Source organism: Dermacentor silvarum, chromosome 1, assembly GCF_013339745.2.
Source record: "Dermacentor silvarum isolate Dsil-2018 chromosome 1, BIME_Dsil_1.4, whole genome shotgun sequence".
Classification (NCBI taxonomy): domain Eukaryota; kingdom Metazoa; phylum Arthropoda; class Arachnida; order Ixodida; family Ixodidae; genus Dermacentor; species Dermacentor silvarum.
Window position 1 is genome coordinate 330,822,217 of NC_051154.1, and position 21,577 is coordinate 330,843,793.

General features: G+C 46.6%; 1 protein-coding gene across 1 annotated transcript in view; it reads left to right on the plus strand.

Annotated features, from left to right (window-relative positions):
- The window catches only part of LOC119443140 (AF4/FMR2 family member lilli-like), a 347,364-nt gene that overhangs the window by 102,063 nt on the left and 223,724 nt on the right, over positions 1-21,577 (plus strand). The window contains exons 4-5 of the mRNA XM_037708300.2: positions 53-212; positions 18,679-19,074. Coding sequence (XP_037564228.2) covers positions 53-212; positions 18,679-19,074 — 556 coding nt within the window. The remainder of the gene's footprint in view (positions 1-52; positions 213-18,678; positions 19,075-21,577) is intronic.

A 21,577-nucleotide genomic window follows, 5' to 3' on the forward strand; every position in this document is an offset into this window, starting at 1 on the left:
AAAGGGGTCGCCGCAGGAGGCGTCCCTATAGTGCACATATTGTTTCCTGCAGTGCGCGCATCTCGCTGGCCTACTACCGGAACGAGTACGAGACACGTGCCATGACAGTGGATGCCCTGGTCGCGGTGCTGCTGGAGCTTCTGGACACGCCGCACAAGTACGCGCTCCTAGGGCACCTGAGAAACTCCATACGACCGGAGGATCTCGACAAGGTGCGTCCGTGCGTGTTTGAGCTTCGAGCTCGTGGCGGACTCGGTCCCGGCCGATCCCAGCCCAGCAACCACTTGGCATGTTGTCAGGCCTCATTCCGCGTTTCTGGTTCTCCATTGGCGACGAAGGGATCTTTCACTAAGGATCTCCTTAAGTGTGGCAATATTCCCAGGAAAGTGGCGCCACCTAGCGTCTGGCCGGGCTCCGCCGTTATGTCGGAATCTGCGATCGGCTGCCACGGTGCTCAGCTGTGTGAGACGAACCCTGCTCGGAGTTGCATAATGGTGCTTTGTGTGTGGAAAGACCAAAATAAGTTTCGTTTATCACGACATAACAAAAGCGGATATTTCTCTGAACGCATTTATTTCTGTGGTGCAAGAAATGAATGCTCCGTAAAGAGTAACGTAGCAGCTGGAGTGTTAACCAGTTAATTATTCACTTTCTACGTAAATTCATTACTATGTTTGTTGCCAGAGTTCTCTTTATGTTCGTTTGGTCAGAAGAAAAAAATGTTAATAGAAATTATAAAGATATATTCGCAGGCTTAAACAAGCGGCGATGAAGCGCGTATCCCCCCTTTCCTCCATTCATGAAAACAGATAAATAAATAAACGAACAAACAAACAAAAAATCAAGGAGCACTTATTTATCTCTACGTGGATGAATGCGAAAGCATAGCGACCAGCCATAATGCCGCAACGCAAGGTCGTGGCTTCGACTCCCACCAAAGGTCAAGGGTTCGTAGCCTTTTTGTATCAGCGTTTGGTCACGCCGCCAACGTCGGATTTTCGGCCGCATGAGCCATTTAATGCTTTCGCATCAATATATGAAGGAAGGAAGGAGGAATGAATAAATGGAAAGACCGGGAGGTTAGCCAGTTCTCAGACCGGCTGGCTACCCTCTGCTGCGGAAAGGAGGTAAGGGGAATAAAAGGTAATAAAAAAGAGACGTTACAAAAAAACTAAAAAAAAGAAAGAAGAGCAAAAAAGAGAAAAGGAAAGGAGAATACGACACTGCTTAAACTCTGTCTCTAAGACTAGTTCTCCGCTAGAAGCGCAACAATGTTTTCAAAGCCGTCTGTGCTGAGGACGGTTTCGGCCAGTGTCCAAGGACCCTTTCCTCCGACAAAGGGCGTTTATGAAGTCTATCTAACACTCTTGAAAGTTCTTTCCTGGCGCACCGCACTGAAGCGCGGACACTCACAGAGCAGGTGGGCGATTGTTTCTTCGCAGCCGCAGTTATCGCATGGGCTGTTGGCTACTCCGATCCAAAATAAGTAAGCATTCGTGAAGGCCACGCCAAGCCACAAGTGGCAGAGAAGCGTCTCCTCAACTCTAGATATTTCTGACGGAAAACGGAGCTGTAGATTCGGATCCAAGTTGTGGAGACGAGCGTTGGTAAATTTCGTCGAGTTCCGCTGTGCAAGTATAAGTTCACGTGCGAGCGAACGAAGCCCTGTAGCGGCGCCTGTTCGGGATAACGGTAGAGCTGCACAGTGGAGACCATCATGGCAGATCGGGAGGCCTCATCTGCACGGTCGTTTCCGTAGATACCGCAATGGCCCGGTAGCTACTGATACGCTATCTTGTGTTATTCTTTCTATGGCATGGTGATGAAGAAGTCTTATGTCAGGGACTAATTGTTCATTCGGTCCATGGCGAAATGGTGACATAATGCACTGGAGAGCGGCCTTCCGAAGTAGGCTTTAAGACACTGTGTAAAATGTGTATGTGTTTTCCACGGTATGGGACAACGGTACGACGCGGCCACTATGAGCCTTCGTATTCAGTCTTGTTTGTCACGCGAAGCTGTCGCAGTAGTGCAGTGCTTTGGCTGGGCATGTGAGCAAATGACGCTGAATTAATGTATATCCCTATGACGACCTGCGCACGCATTCGTAGAACGTTGCTCTGTGTATCTGCGCTAAACTAAAAAATAAACTTTTTTTCTAGCACATCGCCAGGTACCACAGCACGCGAAGTGCCCGTCGCTCGCGTCGGTCATTCTTTAGGCATGAACTATTTCCTGTGCACACTGTAGATGCAGACACCACTGATCTTCCAAAGTAGTTTAGCGATGCTAACTAAATAATCCCTGCCGCTCACTCAGCGACGTTCGTCGCGAAGCCTGCACTCTTCGTCTGCCAGATTTTTGCGCTTTCGATTGTTGTTTGTGGAGCCCACGACTGGCGCAGTGATTTCCCATGGATCTCGCAAGACCCGACTTTGCGAAACGAGGGTTGAAAGTTGGAGCGGATTTGAAATGCTGCACGTCCTGTCAACACAAGCCAATGAAAGCACGTCAGCGCCTGATCGCGCAAGCCAAAGAGGAAGTAAGCAGCTGGTCGGCGCGCACGGCGCGCTAGGTTGAAGGTAGTTTCATCCTCGGCGTTAAAAAGCTCCATACACTGGTGAGAGCTCCGGACACAGCAACAATGGTAAAAGGCTTTAGCTTTGGTTCCGAGGGACACTTTGGAAACACCGGGCTTGTTAAGGGGCCCCTCACCAGGTCTGACCATTGTGAGCTGACAAGCGCAGCGCATACAATGTGCGCTAACGATCGTGTCTGCTAAGTATTGCACCGCTAAGCGCCGCGGAAAGCGCTGAAATTCCAAACCAAACGCCGTTTGCCCTTCTCCTAGCAGGCTACCTGTCGGAGAGTTGACGTATATGCGCAAGTGCGCCAACGTACGTGTATGTGATGTGACGTCACTCTCAGTGACACGTGACTTCGAGAATATTCAAGGCAACATCAGTTATTTGTTTAATCTGTTGCTTGAATATACGAATTAAGATTAATAGAAATAGTAAATCTTACAACACCCGCCGTGGTTGCTCAGTGGCTATGGTGTTGGGCTGCTGAGCACGAGGTCGCGGGATCGAATCCCGGCCATGGCGGCCGCATTTCGATGGGGGCGAAATGCGAAAACACCCGTGTACTTAGATTTAGGTGCACGTTAAAGAACCCCAGGTGGTCCAAATTTCCGGAGTCCCCCACTACGGCGTGCCTCATAATCAGAACTGGTTTTGGTACGTAAAATCCCATAATTTAATTTTTTTAAATTTAAATTTTTTTAAAGTAAAGCTTACAAACCGAATGTCTGCGTGTCCTTGTTTTACTACGTACCGTATCAAGAGAGATGTGCTTCCGTTTCGTCTGGTTGTTCCCACGTCGTGCCGTCGCGCGCGCAGAAAGCTATGTCATTGTCTACCGTGTTCCAGCGCGCGATCATGCTCTGTGATCCGCTTGTCTCTGCCTCAGTGTTTCTGTAGCACTGACTTATACCGCTAGTCAGGGGTGCTATAACGTAAAATGATTCCAAACTGTTTCGATTCCAAGCTCCTGACGTCGAATTTACGTAACCACCGACGCAAGCATCGGGCGGTGACCCGCAGCGTTGTCTGAACAGCCCAATCAAACACTCTCCTCGTTTACAGGAGGTCACCTTTGTTCGCTTTCAAAACCAATAACATTGTCTACACTCAGCGGTTTTTCTTATCTAATTGGCTGACAAGAGCCGAGGAGCAGGCTCTAGTGGAGAGGGTTTCGATGGGGCCAAGCCAACTCAGTGAAAATTGATAACCGCATGAAGAGCGTGGTGCCTGCTTCTCCGATTCGTCCGCTTCGCCTTACTTAGCTTGCGGTGGCTGGTCGAAAATCGCAGTGGCGTGCAACGGAAGGATTAGAATGACGCTAAAACGGATCCTCAGCAAGGAAGAGTTGGCAGAGCGATGTCGTATACGTGGCCGAAAGGGCTCGATAACATTTTACTGCCATGCAAAAAAGGTTTATCATGCACAAATAAATACATGCTCACCGGCAGGTGCGATCAGCGAGGGCCTGAGCGATCGGCGAGCAGCCATCTGCTATTCCTTTCGGAACGGGACAGTCTGTGGCTATTCAGAAAAATTTGCAGTGTTGTTCAGCACATTAATGCATTTCTTCGCGTACACGTCACTTTGACGTGGTGAGTTTTCGCGGTTTTGTGAGGTCGCGTAACAGACAGGCGAAGTGAGCGTAGCCAGAAAACATTGGACCAATACCATAGGGCTAATGGTGAAAAGGCGTCGAATCAGGAATGATTATTTTTCTTTTGTGCGGTTTAATCATGCATAATCAGTGTGTACACGTTATATCAGATGGAGAGCTATCGCAGTTTTCGTGACGTCGCGTGACAGACAGGCGAAGTTGGGAGTGGCCCGAAAATGTTTTGACCAATAGTGGTGGGCTGATTGCAGAAATTGAAATCAAAACAGTTGGGAATCATTTTACGTTATAACGCCCCAGGTGTTCTCGTGTACAGCGCGCAAAATCGTGCGCTGCGCGAAACAAGACAAACGCAACAGGTGCAGCCCAGCAAAAAAGCGAGCGCGAAAAAAGAAAAAAAAAAGGGGGGGGGGAGGCGGGGCCCGTGACGTATGCGTCAAGCTATCCTACAGCTCCGGTGTGGGAGATCTCAGGGAAGGAATTTCGCTTGTGGGGTGAGTGGAGAGAGTGTCATTGCTGGCGGTGACGCTCGCCTTCTGAAATCATGGGTTCGCCGCACTGAAATATTTGTATCTCGGCTATTAATGAACCAAATTGAATAATTTTTGAGGTAGAACGCTCCCAAGAGGGCAGGTAACAACTTCCAGCGTATAACCAAAATTTTCTACCTGGCCTGGTGAGGGGACGCGTAAAAGATCACTGTTTATCGCAGTTTCACGGGTTGAGGTTCATTGAAATATATTTCGTATAAGGCCGCGCACTTTTTTATGCGAAAGCGCCAAATGACCCACCGAGCGAAAAAGCCGGGGTCTGTCGTCTGTAGCAACGAAACGGCAACTAAATTCTTATTGGTTGTGACGCCACGTCATGAGCGTGCCTCGAAGGACCACAGCGGGTGAAAGGCAAACACCTGCTGCAGCGAGAGCGCGCTATGTGTTGCGTGATCGAGGGGAGAGGGCATTGCATATACGGCCCGTCACCCTCGCTCTCGGAAGCCTGCGTTATTCGCGCGTTCTTGTCCGCGCAAGCTCTCGCCTGCGTTCTAACTGCGCCTCGGCAAGGCCAAATCAAAACGCGCCAAGCGTATCAACCCGCTCGCTTGCCCGCGAGGAGTTCATAACTCGAAGGACTGCGCAGCGGCGTTCAATTGGACGTTAATTATTTTGCATTCACAACTCATACGAAGTGCTTAGGTGCCCTGGGATTTTTTAAACTGCTTCCTGTTTTCGAGATTAGCTGCTACTCAGCGCGCTTGTCAATAAAGTTACAAACTTTCTAATCAAGAGCATGAGCAGCATGTATACGTCTAGGGTTTAGAACCCCCCGCACAAGGGTTTAGAACCCCCCGCAGCTGAGAATTCTCGATGCCGGAAGTAGCGTGAGGCGAGAGTACAGTGCTTCTACGAAACATGGGCGACTATTCGGCAGAGGACAAAAAACAAGAACGTCAGACACCTGCTTTACATAAATGCTGTGGGGCTGTCTTCCGTATGCCATCAGTAATACAAGAAAACGCTCTCTGTACGGTATTTGTCATCTCTGAGATAAAGAAGAAAAAAGTCCCAAGTAAACGGGAACTACTGCCGGCTGCTTTCGTGTCGACGGGTGCGGCCTTGCTTTCCAGCTACGCGACGTTCATATGCGAGCTTCCTGTTTTTCGCAGTCGTGTTCGTGCCGGCCAGGTGCCGCCATTGAAGTTACACGCACCGCTCCTCCCTTGTCCCCGCTGTGATCGAGAAAGTCGGCGTCTCGCGTGGATAAGAAAAGTACGCACTCCAAAAGGTCGAGAAATGCTCTGGAAATTCGAGATATATATAGAGAGAGCGCAGCTCCAAAATACTCAATATCGTGGCGGCCCTGCGGCAAAAATCTACGTACTACTGACGGGTTGTCAGCGGCGGCAGTAGCGTCGCTACAGAAGCGAATTTATTTTTCCTGTTTTTTATACAACGATTCCGCTTCATACACTCTTAGCAAATACCGGCTTAAAACAACGCATATAGGGCGGAAAGTAGATCAAAATTTCAACGCTTATAAATGGCTCACAGTAAGCGGCCTACTGCGTTGGCGGCCTATTTTATGCCGCTGTTGCTTATGCGGCCTGCATTTAAGCGGCCCATGGTAGAGCCGCGTGGTGAACGTCACGCATAACCCAAAATTTTTATGCGGTATTTCAGATTAAATCTGTCCGGCTTACTAAGCGGCCCAAATCTTATGCGGCCCATTGGATATTTTTTTACGAAAAAAATTATTTTAAGGCAGTCGCCGTCCACTGTGGTTTTGAGCACTGTTCCATAGACATTGCATAGAACCACATTATAGGAAATTGGTCATAACCACATTAAGCCAACAGACAACGAAGCCAAGGAAAGCATCGGGGAAATTAAGTGTAGTTGAAATTGGAATGTAGAAAATAATGAAGAAAAGGGAAATGAAAGTGGACGAAAAGATAACTTGTCGCCGGCGGGAGCCGATCCCGCAACCTCCGCATTACGCGTGCGTTGCACTACCAATTGTGCTACCGCGACGGCCATCAATTCGTCCACTAACTTGGGTATTTATGTTTATTAGATCTAGCCCTAGGAGTGTTAGCCAGCGCCACTCAGAACCATGATGGGCCCACCGGCGACAAGTTATCTTTTCGTGCACTTTCATGTCCCTTTTCTTCATTATTTGTACATTCCAATTTCAACTACACTTAATTTCCCCGATGCTTTCCTTTTCTTCGTTGTCTGTTGGCTTAATGTGGTTATGACTAATAAAAATCGAGCCCTTCGGTTCCCATTCTTCTTTCGTATTATAGGAAATTGATAACACACAACACAAGCATGGCAACGCACTTCACACAAACATGGGAACACTGGGAATCAAACCCGGGTATACCGCGTGAGAACCGAACACGCTAACCACTACTCCACAAGACTACGCTGCCCTGAGGACTCGCACAGCTATTTGTAGATACATTTGTGTTTCCCAGGCTGTCGTTTTATGTCGATCGTGCATCGTCGGCGATCGTGCGTGATACACACATAGTTTCTGTAGCTGTTACCGATGCTTAGGTGGTTGGTGACAGTAGATGTATTTAAATGATCATCAGTATAAGAATAGCGTTTTCAACAGCTGTCATGTGGGGCGGAAAGCCTAATGGGGTAGGATTACGGACCATGGGGGCTGCACGAAAAGAAAAACTGCTTCGCCAGGCAAATGTGGTTCTTTAATATTTTCTCTTTATTCGCTATGATGCGGCTGCAGTCAATGTTTAACCGGGAACTCGGCTTTGTCTGAGAAATGTTCAACCTCGTTCAGAAGGTTGAGTTAAAACTGATCCGCGCTGTGGCGCTGCCTCGACAGTATAACGACAATACGGCTCCGGTATTCTGAGACGTCGAATAAGCGAGTGGGATATTACCGGCCCGTCTAAGTTTGTTAAACCGACAAATATTTCCATTCACCTCCGCTGGCCTCAACGGGGATGCTCTGTCCGAAAGACTGACATATATAGCTTTTGTGAGTATCTAGAAGAATGCTCTCGAACCGATCCTATTATGCTGTTCCGTTGTAGTTAATGATTCAGTGTTTATTTTGAAGCAGCAAGGCGCGTCAGTATCTCCGCCCGTGAGCCTACCGTAACATCATTGCAAATATCGGAAGCTTCACTGCTTTGCACACGCTAGCTTGTTTTCACCTCTTCACCTGCAAGGCGCATGCATGCGACGTTGCAACGAGCTACCGTGGCCATACCTGCAGTGCCGTCTAGCTTAAAGGAACGAAGGGAGGTAAGAAATCGAGGAGTCTTTAAAGAATTTATATTATGGGGCTTAGCGTCCGGAAACTGCTGTCGATTACGAGGGACGCAATGATATACAGCTACGGATTCATCGTGGCCACCTGGAAGTTATTTAACGAGCACCGAAAGAACGACACAAGCGTTTTTGCATTTCCGTCGGGATGCGACAGGTGTGGCCGAAACGCTAATGTCACCTTGTTACTGCAGGCGACTGTCGTTGAAAGTGAACGAATCAGCTGTTTGAAATTTCGCATAACAAGGTGGGATTTTTCCGGCGTGTTGAAGCTTACAACGGTTCCATTCATATACCCTTGCAAGTCGATGACTTCGACGCAAAATTAACGTGGAATAACAGCAATTTGCCCATTGTATCTTGCGCTGCATTTGTGTGATCAGCACCACCGCAATGAGCACTCTCTGCTATCTCGAATGCAAGTGAATCTCCATGCGCAAGACGAGCCGCATTCATGCACAAACTACTTTTGGTTATCTCAAAAAAAAAGAAAAAGAAAGCACCGTGCAGACTGCAATGAAGTGCACGCGCTGTATTAAGTGAGCACGCACTATTGTGATGTGTCCGGCAAAGGAAGGTGTGCCATGAAGTGGTTGCGAGCAGGTGAGATGGACTGCCCGCTAGCATGCCTAATTATTTCGAAGGAGAGATCGAATTCGGATTTAGGTGTCGTGTACATTAGTTGAGTGCCTCTGCCTTCGTTATATCAACTGCGCCCAATATGCACAGTTATTAAAAGCACACGTTTTTCTCCTACAACGTTAAGTATGCTTTTTGCGGAATGCCCACTTCATCTGTGTACGCCATCTGAAAGCATGCTGTACATTATTGCAGACACGTACGTTCATGCAGAGACAGACAAAGAACACATTTTTCAAAGGAGAATGATTTATTTACAATACAACAAAGTGAAAAGTGCCCAGCATAGTTTCACTGTAGGTTTTCAACACAGAATGGGGACTTATATACCAAGCTCTGACAGTAACAAATAAAAGCCACAATGCTACAGGAAATACTAAAGCAGATAGGCAGTGCTAGTGCCTGCAGCTTTTAAAATGTGAAACAAGCATAACGCATGAACTTGCATGAACTTGCATGTACTTCATGCAGTTGTGACCAATAAAAGTTGGGCCTCTCAGTTCACCGTTTTCTCGTTCATTAAAGAATGTTTTGTTTATAACCAAAACTACGTAAAATAGCAGATAACTGCAACATGAGCAACAGAACCCACATGTGTATTAAACTTACTGTCAGGTCACATTTTCTATAGATAAGTTATCTAATGAGGAATTTAGACAGCTAAGTGCTCGCAGCTTTAATGAAAAATAGCTATCTATGACTAGCATGAAAAAAAGAAAGAATGAAAACGCTGCATGAAAATGTACGAGGTGTGTTCAAAAAGACACCAAACTTTTGAAATAGCACGCAAATCGGCAGAGAGCACGCTGCGGCTACTGAACGCATGTAGCAGCGGGTTTAGACAACAAACTGCCATTTGCCGCGTTTCACTCTGACCATTGGTTGGTCAGCTACAGCCGGCGAAGTGCGCACGTGTACAAGCTGTTTGTTGGATTAGTGCCAAAGTAACAACGAATGAGGTTGAAGAACAACGTGTGTGTGTGAAATTTTGCTACAAACTTGGCAAAACTTTCACAGAGACATTTCAATTGCTGAACCAAGCATATGGTTACTGCAACTGTATGAGTCGCACTCAGTGCTATGAGTAGTTTAAGCATTTTGAACAAGACAGAATGTTGGTTGGTGACGATCCCAAGCCCGGACGACCTTCCACATCAACAGATGGTGACCATGTCAAGAGAGTGCGTGCTGTGATTCGTGGAAATCGTCGTTTAACTGTTCGAGAACTAGCTGGCGAAGTGGGCATCAGCATAGGATCATGGCATCCTATTGAGAATGACAAACTTGAGATGCGTCGTGTCAGTGCAAAATTCGTGCCACGTTTGTTCAGTGTCGATCAGAAACCCCTGTGTTGAAATAAGCCAGGAACTGCATGCCACTGGCAATGATACTGAAAACTTCTGTAACATCACAACAGGCAATGAGACGTGGGTTGATGGCTCTGATATTGAAACAAAAGTACAGTCGTCGCAGTAGTTGGGCGAACAGTCTTCTCGCCCAAGAAAACACGCATTCGTCAGCAAAAAAATCAAGGTAATGGTGGTGTTTTCTGACTGCAAAGGCGTTGTCCATCAGGAATTTGTACCACGTCGTCAGTAGGTAAACAAGGCAGTCTACCAAGGAATTCTAGCACGTTTGGGGGATGCTGTGTGCAGTAGGAAGCCTGAATTGTGGGAAACCGAGACTTAATTGTTGCAACATGACAATGAGCTAGCTCACGCGTCGCTCCTTGTCTGCGGCTATCTAGCAAAACATCACACTCTCGTGCCTCATCCACCGTACTTTCCAGACCTAGCCCAAGAAGCCTTTTTCATGTTTCCTGAACTTAAAATTACATTGAAAAGACTTCATTTCCAACCCATAAAAGCAATTTCAAGACAATGCGACATGAGACCTACGCGCCATCCCAGAAAAAGCGTTCCAGGAGGCTTTCCAAAAATGGATGAGATGATACAAACAATGTATTCCCAGAAGAAGGGACTACTTTGAAGGGGACATGCATAAATGTTGTACAATAAGCAATAAAGATGTTAAAGCAAAAGTTTGGTTTCTTTTCGAACACACCTTTTATGTATTTGAATGGAAGAACTCTTTTGGGAGCCAAGCAACATAAAAAATCTTTTGTTTTGCGGAGCACACTCTGTATACATGCCGCAGTAGTTGGGTGAATGCAGAGAAATCCAAAGTGAAGTTTTTTATGTTTACATTGCTAACAAGAGAAAAAAAGCACTTTTAAATATGTGTTTCATTTTAACATAATTGCTCCGTCATCACAAACACATTAGATATCATTCATATATATTCAGAGTTATTAATCCTGATGACTCCTGGGCGTCCAGGTGACCGTCGTACCTGTAAAGAAAAAGAAATGCCACTTAATGTTAGACGATTCCAAAAACTGCTTCACCTTGGCCCTCTTAGGGATATGTTTGTTCAATAGTTGTTTGAGGCAAATATAGTAGTGATCTTGTAAGAAACGGATCTCAATGTTAACCATAAACTTCTGAGATTGCGAGATAACGATTCGAGGTCTTTTATTTGACTTCCCTCATTTTGGTGTGGCTAAAAAAACACACTTGACTGCGCTTAATTGCACCTTGTTGGGGGAGAGAACAATTGTTTGGACTGCGTTCAACACCCTTGCATTGCCCTGCTACTTGACATGAGGGTTGTTGCTGTAGTGCACGGCATTGCATTGATGTGCACACATTTTCTTCCCTTCTATTTTAAATCTCGGCTCTCCTCTTGCTTTTATTCCCTTTATACCCCTTCCTCAGCACAGTCACTTGTATTTACGCTGGTGAACCTGCCTATCTTCTTATCTTTCTGCCTCCTTTCTCCAAGAGCACGTGTCAGCATTATAAAACTCGGTGTCCATGATTTACTACAGAAAGCTGAACATTCCATATCACACACTTCACATGTGAATAACTCATAAGAGATTGTGAAAGACATGTGAATGTGTTCGACCTTTGAATTTACAGCATTGTATTTGAAATTTTACTGGCATTATTAACACTAAAGTCCATCCCTAATTAATCTGGATATAGTGAGTGCATACACGGTGTAAACAGAGTAATCAAGCCATGACAATAGGCACAAACACATAATGCTCTGGCAAGCAACTAAAGAGAGAAACATACATTCAGTTGCATTCTTCACGTCATATACATACACATTTCACATATACTTCGCCTCTTTGAAATCAACTCAATGTGCTTGGGCTTATTATTTATTTCACAGTCATATTTCCTCACACTTGCAGGTAATTATTAATTGGTCCACATTGTCAGCTGGCTCTCAGGGGCACTCGTATATGTCCCTTACACTTACTGGCATTCAGTTGTACTTGCATTTACACTGGCCTAAACTCAGTGACTTCCCACTGTTCTGAAATCAGCAGAAATTAGTGAGAGGCTCTCGAATTTGTGTCTATCTCTAGTGACATTACAGGTCGTGTAATCGCTTTAACGTTCTCCGCATGCAAGCAATATTGTAAACACTTGTATCTTTCTGAGCCCCACACCACTTTTGAGCTGGCAAAATATGAGCTGTTTCTTCGTGTGCTCCATCATAAGCATATATTTCCGCACTGCAATGAACAGCCATTTTTGGCCTGATTTTCTCTTACCGGTGTGGTGGTCCACTCTAACGTTCCAATGGAGAGCCCGAAGTTGTGCTTTCTTTGGTGGCGTCCTTATTAGTGTTGACTTCCCACTTTAATCCTGCACAGAAAAAAATTCAGTTAAGCGAGAATAAAAAGAAAATGCAGAAATTTGATAACTCGAGAAGCGTAAGCTCATAAGAAAGGTCTTATTAAGGCCTATCTTGGGGCTAGCTTCATAGCGCAAATCAACACAACATAGCAATCACCACACAAAAGCAAAATGTCCAACTTGTAATGTTCTTTTGCTTCTTTCATAGTTTTTTTAGCTATGCATGCAGCGCTTTTATCTCACAACATTATGGAACGACGCAAGTACTGAAAACCAGATTTTTCCGTCTGCTATAAAACTTGAAATTTCTACAATCGACGTGACATGTCGCGTTGTTGAAATTTTGCCAGTTGCATAGAACTTCGCACCTTCTTCAAGTGACGGGTGTACTGCTTATCTCCAAGAGATAATGTGGCAAATCCTGCGGCTATAGCAAACCGTCACTTCGGAGCTGCTGCGTCATCGGAATTATTTGATTATGGTCGCGTCACGCAAGCTTCGAGCTAAATCGGCCTTTGTATTTTAGTGAACTCGACGCATTAAACAAGAAAGCCAGAAATCTACGCAAATCGACACACCACACAGAGGAAAGTGCGTAACACACCAGAAATTTTTTTTCAAAGTATAACCATTGTTTGACAAACTGGAACTACGAAACGCAATGAATTAATCACGCAAAGCCCACGAAGGGAATTTTAAAAAAAGGCACATTTCATGGTTAGAACGCTACACGCAATTACCAGCGCCGCTATAATACGCAAGCCCTAACGAAAATTCGCGCATGAAGTTTCATCAAATGGACACCTGACTACGCAAGAAAAAAAGATCGCCTGCAATCATACAATTGGGGGAAACCTAAACGGAACTACACCTGCAGTTATAACTACTTCACACACCAAAACATCCAATGCGCTTGTTCGCATTAGTACTACACGTTCAGATATTTAAATCACCGACATTCGTTATCTGCTGGCTGATAATAATGCAATGGTAGTAATTAAGCATTTAGTAAGCGTAGCGTATAGGAAGTAAAAATCGACCTACCAAATAGGCACAAATTCGCAGCTCTACAACACGCACTCCTGGGCCTGCCGATCCAGCGCACATGGCGGCCCGCCGCCGCTGATCGCCGGTGTGGCCGTTGTACTCGCACGAGTTGTCGAAGTTGCACTGCTTTTTTGCAATTTCCGGTAACAACGGTGGATTTGAACATCACTGACATCACCGAGAGCGTTCACCGACGTGGCCAGATCACTTCACAACACGAACCCATTCGCATAACGTCGCCGGTACAAAGATATGACGATAATTACCGCCGAAAACAATCGCCTCGTATACGCCGGCATGCGCCATGTTCTCGCTCCTTCCCGGCCCGGTCGGCGCAGCCTTTCCTCCTTCTCCGCCATGAAAGCAACGAGGAGGCGTCGACTTGTTTCTCTTCGTTCTCTCCTTTTGCCTTTCGCTTTACTTTCTCCCTCCAAGCATTACCCTCAGTGCTGCTTACAGCTTTTGCTTTGTAACGCTCTCTCAACGCTTCGGCGCGCTTTTTGCGCACGAAATTTGCAAGACTGCATATAAGCGTTGCGTCCGCTCGGGACCGCATATAGCGGGCCTAGCCTGCCGCCGCAGCCATTGTCACGCATAATATTGCTTGAAAGTACGTTTATATGCAGTTCTTTACGCTAGAACGAAAATATACCGCATATGTGCCGGACATTATACGGTACTTGACTAAGAGTGTACGACTCGACATGACTAAGAGTGTACGACTCGACACCACAGGGGTCACGTGGTCTTCTTCATGCAGCCCCTAAATTTTGCCGATAATTCACAATTAGCAATAGCACCTCCGACATCTTACACGGAAAATAAACCTGCTTTTTTTCATTTTTTTTCAAAGCGTTATAACCAGAAGATCTGGTAAACGGGGCCAGCTTATTTGGTGCGATATATCGTATTCAGGTGTCACGATAGCGTGTGCAGGCACTTGCGCCGAAGCTTTCCACTGTGATAGCAGTTGATAGCCGGGCCAAAACACACTGCCTAGCGAGTGGCACACAAAATGGGGGTGGGGTCACGATGCACATTCGCCGTGGAACAACTACGATGACTTATCACGACGCAAGAGTGTCTGATATCTGAATATACCCAAGTGCGCATGCTCCGCATTACTCGGCATGTTTGCAATCGATATCAGAAGCTCAAACCTTCGCGAAAGCTCGCGAAAGCTCGGTGCGTAATATTCAGGCAAGCCAGGAAGGTGGTTCGTAGTCGTTTGGATTATAATTTCCTTTTCAGCGCATCTCCAGCCGACGGTGCTAGCAGTACTCGCGACATTGAGGTGGCAGTGATAGCCATAGAGTTAGTTACAATAATTCCTTGAAGGAACTGCGGCCTTTCAGCCATCGTGGAAATGATGGTTAGTAGATGATGGATTTGTCTGATTTTCGTGCTTGTAGCTTCAACCATTCTTGTGGCTTCTTTAATTACGCTTTTTCTGCCATCACTGGCCTAATTTTTGAAACAACTTATATTTTATTTTAATGCAAAAGTCAATAAGACTCTGCGAACACACATCATCGCTTATAATTCCAATGTTTCTGCTTGTTTGTGCGTCCATGAAGTAATGGTTTAAACATAGGGCTTCTGTGTTTAGAAGTGCTGTGTCCGAAGCTTGCCATGGGACAATTTTATTAATGTTTATTTAATTAATTATAACGCGGCAATTTCTTCAAAATGATCAGTTTGCAAGATCACGAAGTCAGAAGGACGAAGTTTTGGCAAGAGAGAGAGAGAGAGAGAGGAAACTCTATTTTGATGGAGCACGGAGAGGGGTGGATCCCCGTACTGGGTGGAGCCTTCTGGCCAGGGCCCACGGCGGTGGCAGCACTTCGGGCTCTGGCGATCACTTTTCGCTGATCCTCCAGAGCGGAGCTGGTCAGCACCATCTCCCACTGCTCGTGCGGTGCGTTTCGGTTGCGGGAGTCATTGGGGATTTTTTGGCATGCCCCTGTGGTGTGGTAGAGGGCAGCTCGCTCTGTACAAAAAGGGCAGAGGGGCTGATAAAGGGTGGGTTACATCGCGTGAAGGAGCGTGATGTGAGGGTAGTAGTTGGTCTGGAGTTGTCTCTAGGCCGTGGCTTCAGCTCTGGTTAGAGATGGGTGCGGTGGCGGCATCGTTCTTCTCGAAAGGAGGTAGTGCTGAAGTATCTCATAGTAAATGTGTAGTAAGTGTGGACTGGGGTCTTCTGGCATCTCTTGCAGTGCCCGGTTGCAGTGACCTCGGGCTATTGCGTGTGCACGATGGTCTCCGCTGACGGCTTCGTGTCCCGGTGTCCAGATTATCGTGGTGCGGAGTATTTCGTTGATGCGGTTGAGAATATCGCATGGAATATCGCATGCTATAGCCGTTCGCTTAGGAGCGACATGATGACTGACAATCCGTAAGAATAACTATTTTATCATCCTGTCTCAATGCCGAGATGGCGAGGGCAATGGCAGCCTCTTTTTCTGCGGCGACGTTCTACGTACGAACGGAGGTGGATACCAGGTCCTGCTGTCTGTGTCCTACCCCGCTGATCACCATACCCTCCCCATGCGAGTACCTGGCTGCATCAGTCCAGTGAGCAGTGGAGAGAGTGCCGTATCTTCTTTGTATTGTTTTGGCTCGTGCTTTTCTCCTGCCCAAGTGATATTCCGGGTGCATGTTACATGGAATAGGGGCCACCATTATTTGCTCATGTATGGACTCGAGGAGTTTTTGTTGACTGTTGGTTGTCGCCACGTGGTACTGCAACCTTCGAAGAGTTGCTCTGCCTGTTCCGGTGAGGCTGAGGCGTGCGATTTGCGCATGTCGGTGTGCTTCTATTAGTTCTTCTAAGGTGTTGTGGATACCTAGGTATAGAAGCTTCGTTGTTCCGGTACCTGGAGAAAGCCCGAGGGTTTGTTTGTACGCTTTCCTCAGTAACACGTTAATTTTGGTGTTTTCTGTGGATTTCAGGTTGAGCTAAGGTGTCGCGTACGTGACTCTACTGACGATAAGGGTCTAAGTCAAGCTTAGTAGGTCTTGTTCCTTCATGCCATGTCTGCGACTGGCTACTCTACTCTACGCTGTTGGCAGTTTGTATTATTGCGTTTATAGTGTGGTTATTGCGACCATTCTCTTGCATGTAAACACCTAATATTCGGAGTGTTTCGACTCTGGGTATATGTTTTAGTTGAGGTGTATTTCTATGACCTCTCGAGCTGTGCTTTTCCTTCTGGATTTCTTTTTGAGGACGAGGAGCTCAGATTTTTTGGGGGAGCATTCCAGGTTGCACTCTTAGGCGTATTCGGTGACAGCGTCAGCCGCCGCTTGTAGGGCGTCCTGCTGTTCTCCATCCGAGGCTCGAGTTGTCAAAATGCTAGTGTCGTTCGCATATATTGCGTGACGAAGGTGCGGATTCTTCTCTAGACGGTCTGAGAGGTTTTTCATGGCGACCTTGAAGAGAAAAGGTCATAAGACTGATCCCTGAGGAGTGCCTCTATTTGGAACTTTTTTCTCTTTTGTTATCAGGGTATCCACGCCTACCGTTGCCATGCGGTCCGTTAAGAATGCTCGATTGTAGTTGCAGATTCCTTCGCCAATTTTAGTTGCGATTTGTCTTTTAGGATGGCCTCATGAGCTACGTTGTCAAATGCTCCTTTAAGGTCCAGTGTGAGTATACATTTTGCATGTGGTGACATGGTCCAGTACTTCTTCCTTCAGTTGGAGTATTACGTCTTGAGTCGGCAAATGTGGCCTGAAGCCGTACATCGTGTCAGAAAAGAAACCCGTGTCATCCACGTGAGGCTTCAGGCGATTGAGCACCTAGCCTTATACAGCTTCGCTGTAAAAAATAATTAAACTCTGGGGTTTTAGGAGTCAAAATCACCACCTGATTATGAAGGATACCCTGGTTGGCAACTTCAGATTAAGTTTTACCACCTGTAGGTAAAGTAAACCCAATTAACTTTACATGGGTGTTTTTTCATTCCGCCCCCGTCTGAATGGGGGCGCCGCGGCCGGAATCGAACACATGTCCTCGAGCTCAGCAGCGCAACGTCGAGGGAACTGTGGCACTAGTGTTTACGGCAGTTGCAAGTAGGGCGGCTTAGCCAGCATGGGAATGATGGCTAGTACATGAATTTGCCAAGATTCGATACAGGATTTGGCATCCTGAGTGGCTTGGTCCCTGAGTGTCTTGGTCAGCCAGTTGAGTTGCAACGCGCTCAGCTTCAGGAATGCGAGTGGCAGAGTTCGCAGCGTGCGCCGCGAACGCGCGAAGGCATTCTGCTTCACGCTGGCGTGTTTCTCGCCGAACCAAAGCGAGATTCGCCCGTCGACGTCGTTGCCTTTCTTCGCCACTTAGTGCAGCAGTTTTCGTAGTTGGTGCCATCGCAAGCGAAGCACTAGGCGGCGTGTAAGCACTGCTGATGCATGTTGAAGCTGCACTCCGTAGGCGATGAGGCGTCACAGGCTAAACCTATGCGAAAGACAAACCATGTGCGGAAACTGCGTCGTCGCCTCAGCAGAAGGCCTACAACGCCTACACCAGGCTACACCGCGTTGGAGCCTCCCATGCGCTGAGACTACGGAAGCGCTCACTTTCGGCGCTCATTAGTGTCGTGATTGCAGTACTTCGCTTCACCGCTCCTAGATGGGGGCTCCATCCCTGTCAAGAGAGAGCTTACTTTACACGTTCGCGCTGACGTCACATCCGTTACGGGAAGTTGGTGGATGGTGGACCCCGGCATAAAACACTGTCATGTTCAAAAGCAAGAGAGAGGACAGAGATGTTAACAAAGAATAAGTCTCGTCGGATACAACCGTAAGTAATCCTTAGTGGCTAAGTAATCTGAAAACAGAAAAAAGGCACGAAAGAGAACCTATACTATGGGAGTGTTACATCAAGTGATTCACGTCTAGCTCAATAGTTAAGTTTACTGCGGGAATCAGCTCTAAGAATAATCGGAATGCTTGAAGTACACGCAACCATGGTTACGTAAAAAATAAGAACCTTGTACTCTGCTGTGGACAATAGCAGGAAAACGAATACGGCAGAACGCATGCAAACGGCTTTCAAACTCTTACTGTGAAAGAAAATTAGGCGACCTCTATAATTACTACAGCGTACCCCAAATGTTGCACTGGTACTAAATCTTTCAGCAGCAACATAGTGTAACTAACTCCACCGATACCGACAGGCTCAGCATGACTTTTCAGCCACGGTGAGCCATATATTTGCAAGTTGCCTCGAGATGCCCTGTATACATACCGACGATGCTGGTTGTCTCGCATACCTGCAGTTTGACGAGCTGCTGTACCGGCGAGAGGTCCAGGCGGCGCGGTCCAAAGAAACGCAGCAGCAGGTGCAACTCCAGCTTCAGCAGCAGCAGCAACAACAGCAACAGCAGCAGCAGCTCCAGCAGCAGCAGCAGCAGCAACAACAGCAACATCAGCAGCAGTCGGTTGTGGTGGAAGGTGCCTGCGGGGGCGCTGAGCTGCCCAGCGAGGACAGCGGAGTTGACCTGGCCAGTGGGGGCGGCGGAGGCGGCGGCAGTCTTCAGCAGGGCGGAGGCAGCCGGCGACGCAGACCTCCGTTCCGGCGGCACAGCAGCGGCGGTGAGTCTGGCGACAAACAGCTGGCCGTCGAGGACCGCCGCTGGAGCAGCGTCAGCGAGCCGCCCATGGACCCGGACGTGGTACGTCTCTTCCTTTATGGGCACTTGCCATCCGGTTCCGTTTTTCGACGCGGTGGGCATGTGTGTCAGTCTCTTTTTCTTTTTTTTTTGTCGTTTGAATAACAGTATTAAAAGCCTTATTTAAAGAAGCGTCGTGTAATTGTTGCCTTTCGGAGGTGTATTCGCAGTAACTTCGCTAGTTACGTTGTCATGCGGGTGACTGCTCGTTTCCGCGGACACGAGGAATCACCGGCATCTGATGAGTTTGACAAGTGTCATTGGTAAAGCGTATTAGCGCCTGGCCGCTATAACTCACATCGCAGCAGACCATCTTCGAAAGGTGATCGTCTCAAGTGTTATGAGCGGCTGCATGCCCAGGCGAATGTCTTGTACACCTGTGCGCGTGTCCATCTTCAAACGTCAAGCTATTTGAAGACATCTCTTTTCGTATCTCGAAAAGGTGAGCTCATATTTTTGCGGTGCAGGGACGCAGAACGCAATGAGAACTGTTTATGTGGGTCTCTTGCGCTGATATGTCATAAGTAAATACTAGGTCGTCAAGGAACTGGCTTCATCCACTTCGACATAGTCCTCTGCTGGGAAGCAATGGACTATCCACCTGAAAGTTGCATGAAGTTTAAAAAGATATATAAAAACATAAGCTTTCCTCAGAGCGAAAGCTTCGGAGTTGAATTAGAATTTGTGTTGCTTCGGGTATCGTAATCCACACCACAGACGTTCCCGGGTATAGTCACTTTAACAACTGGGATAACCAGGAGACTAGCATATGGTACGATGAGAGCAAACTAATCGATAACTCGAACAACTACATCTCACGCAGTACCAGCGACCTATATTGAGCGGAACCGACATAAATATTTGTTCATACGTTAGAAGTTTTCGTAATGTTCGGGACAAGAAAACGAGACAGAAACAAAGAGAATGGGACGTGACAACATGAAAAATGTTGTTAGACGTTAAGAGGTTGATCTATACGAACTAATTTGCGAATGTGGCCGCGTAACGCTAGTGGATCCATTTGAATGACCTCCCAACAGCTTGTCATCATAGACAAATATCCTACCCTTTAGAAAAGGCGCTTGAGACGCAGATTATCCCGCGATAAGTTTATACACAACTCGTTGCATTACAATTCATTAGGCCTTGAGTGTTGTGTTTAATAAAAAAAAAACATGGGGCATTCTTTGTTGACCTTTATGAAGATAACTTCGCATAGCCGGCTGTCCTTGAAACGATTGCTCTTATAACACTATGTACATTTGGTCCTTAATGACACTAAGCTCCTTATTGATGGCGCGGTTGTCACCTAACCAGTGCAGCACGCACTGAGCTAGGATAGCATTTTTCATATTTGCATAGGTCTCGCATCTTGTAGGATCACCAACATATACAGGGTGTCCCAGCTATCACGCAGCACGATTTTAAAGAAGAGGAAAGGCGTTACGCGAAGCAAACGTAGCGCGTATTGTTTCCAGTACAGTGGAGTATCCGCCAGTAACTTTTTGTTACTGAGATTTATTTAGGTAGTTGTAATTAATTATCTAACTTGAGAAGTACTGTCCTAATTATCAAAGTGTCAATGAAAAGATCGTAGAGCAACTTGAAAAACTTCCGATACAGCTTTCTGTTGCTCAATACGTGCTACATAAGAGTGTTTTTCCGAGCGGGAAATAAGCCCGCGAATACACGCAAAATGCCCCGAGCGGCCAGTCGCGCGGCAATTCTGCGTGTATTCGCGGGCTCCTTTCACGCTCGGAAATACACATTTATGTAGCAGGCATTGAGCAACAGAAAGCTGTATAGGAAGTTTTTCATGTTTCTCTACAATCTTCTCACTGACACTTTGATAATTAGGACAGTACTTCTCGAGTTAGATAATTAATTACAATTAACGAATTAAATCTCAGTAGCGAAAAAATTACTGGCAGCTACTCCACTGTACTGGAAACAATACTCAATAGGTTTGCTTCGCGTAACGCCTTTCCTCTTTTTTAAAATAGTGGTGCGTGATAGCTGGGACACCCTGTATAGAGCGGCTTCCTGAACATCAGAGAATGACCCAGCGCCGTGTTCCGCGATGTGTCGGCATTTCCATTATCTACGCTGCCCCAGATTCCTCGCTGATATTTTTCCACATCATATATTGTTTTTCTATTCTATTAACCAGGTGTCGTGTGGTTCGGAACTTGTATGCTTTGTAAAACGAGTTCAGAACTTGCAGCCGGGAACTAGGGGCGTATGACCTAAAGATAAAAAAAACTTAGGATAATCAATACTCAAAATAGTAGCATGTGGTGAGAACAGTCACGCACCGATCTACATGACGTGAGTTCCAACCATCAATGCGCAATTTAAATGCAGCGCGAAGAGCTGTGACACTGACTAAGCTCTACTGGATCGAAATCTCTGCAAAAGTATACTGTCACCGTAAATTGAAACGCGGATGAAAAAAATATTCCCAGCACCTCATAAACGACATAGCCCCCTAAGTTCAATTCGTCAT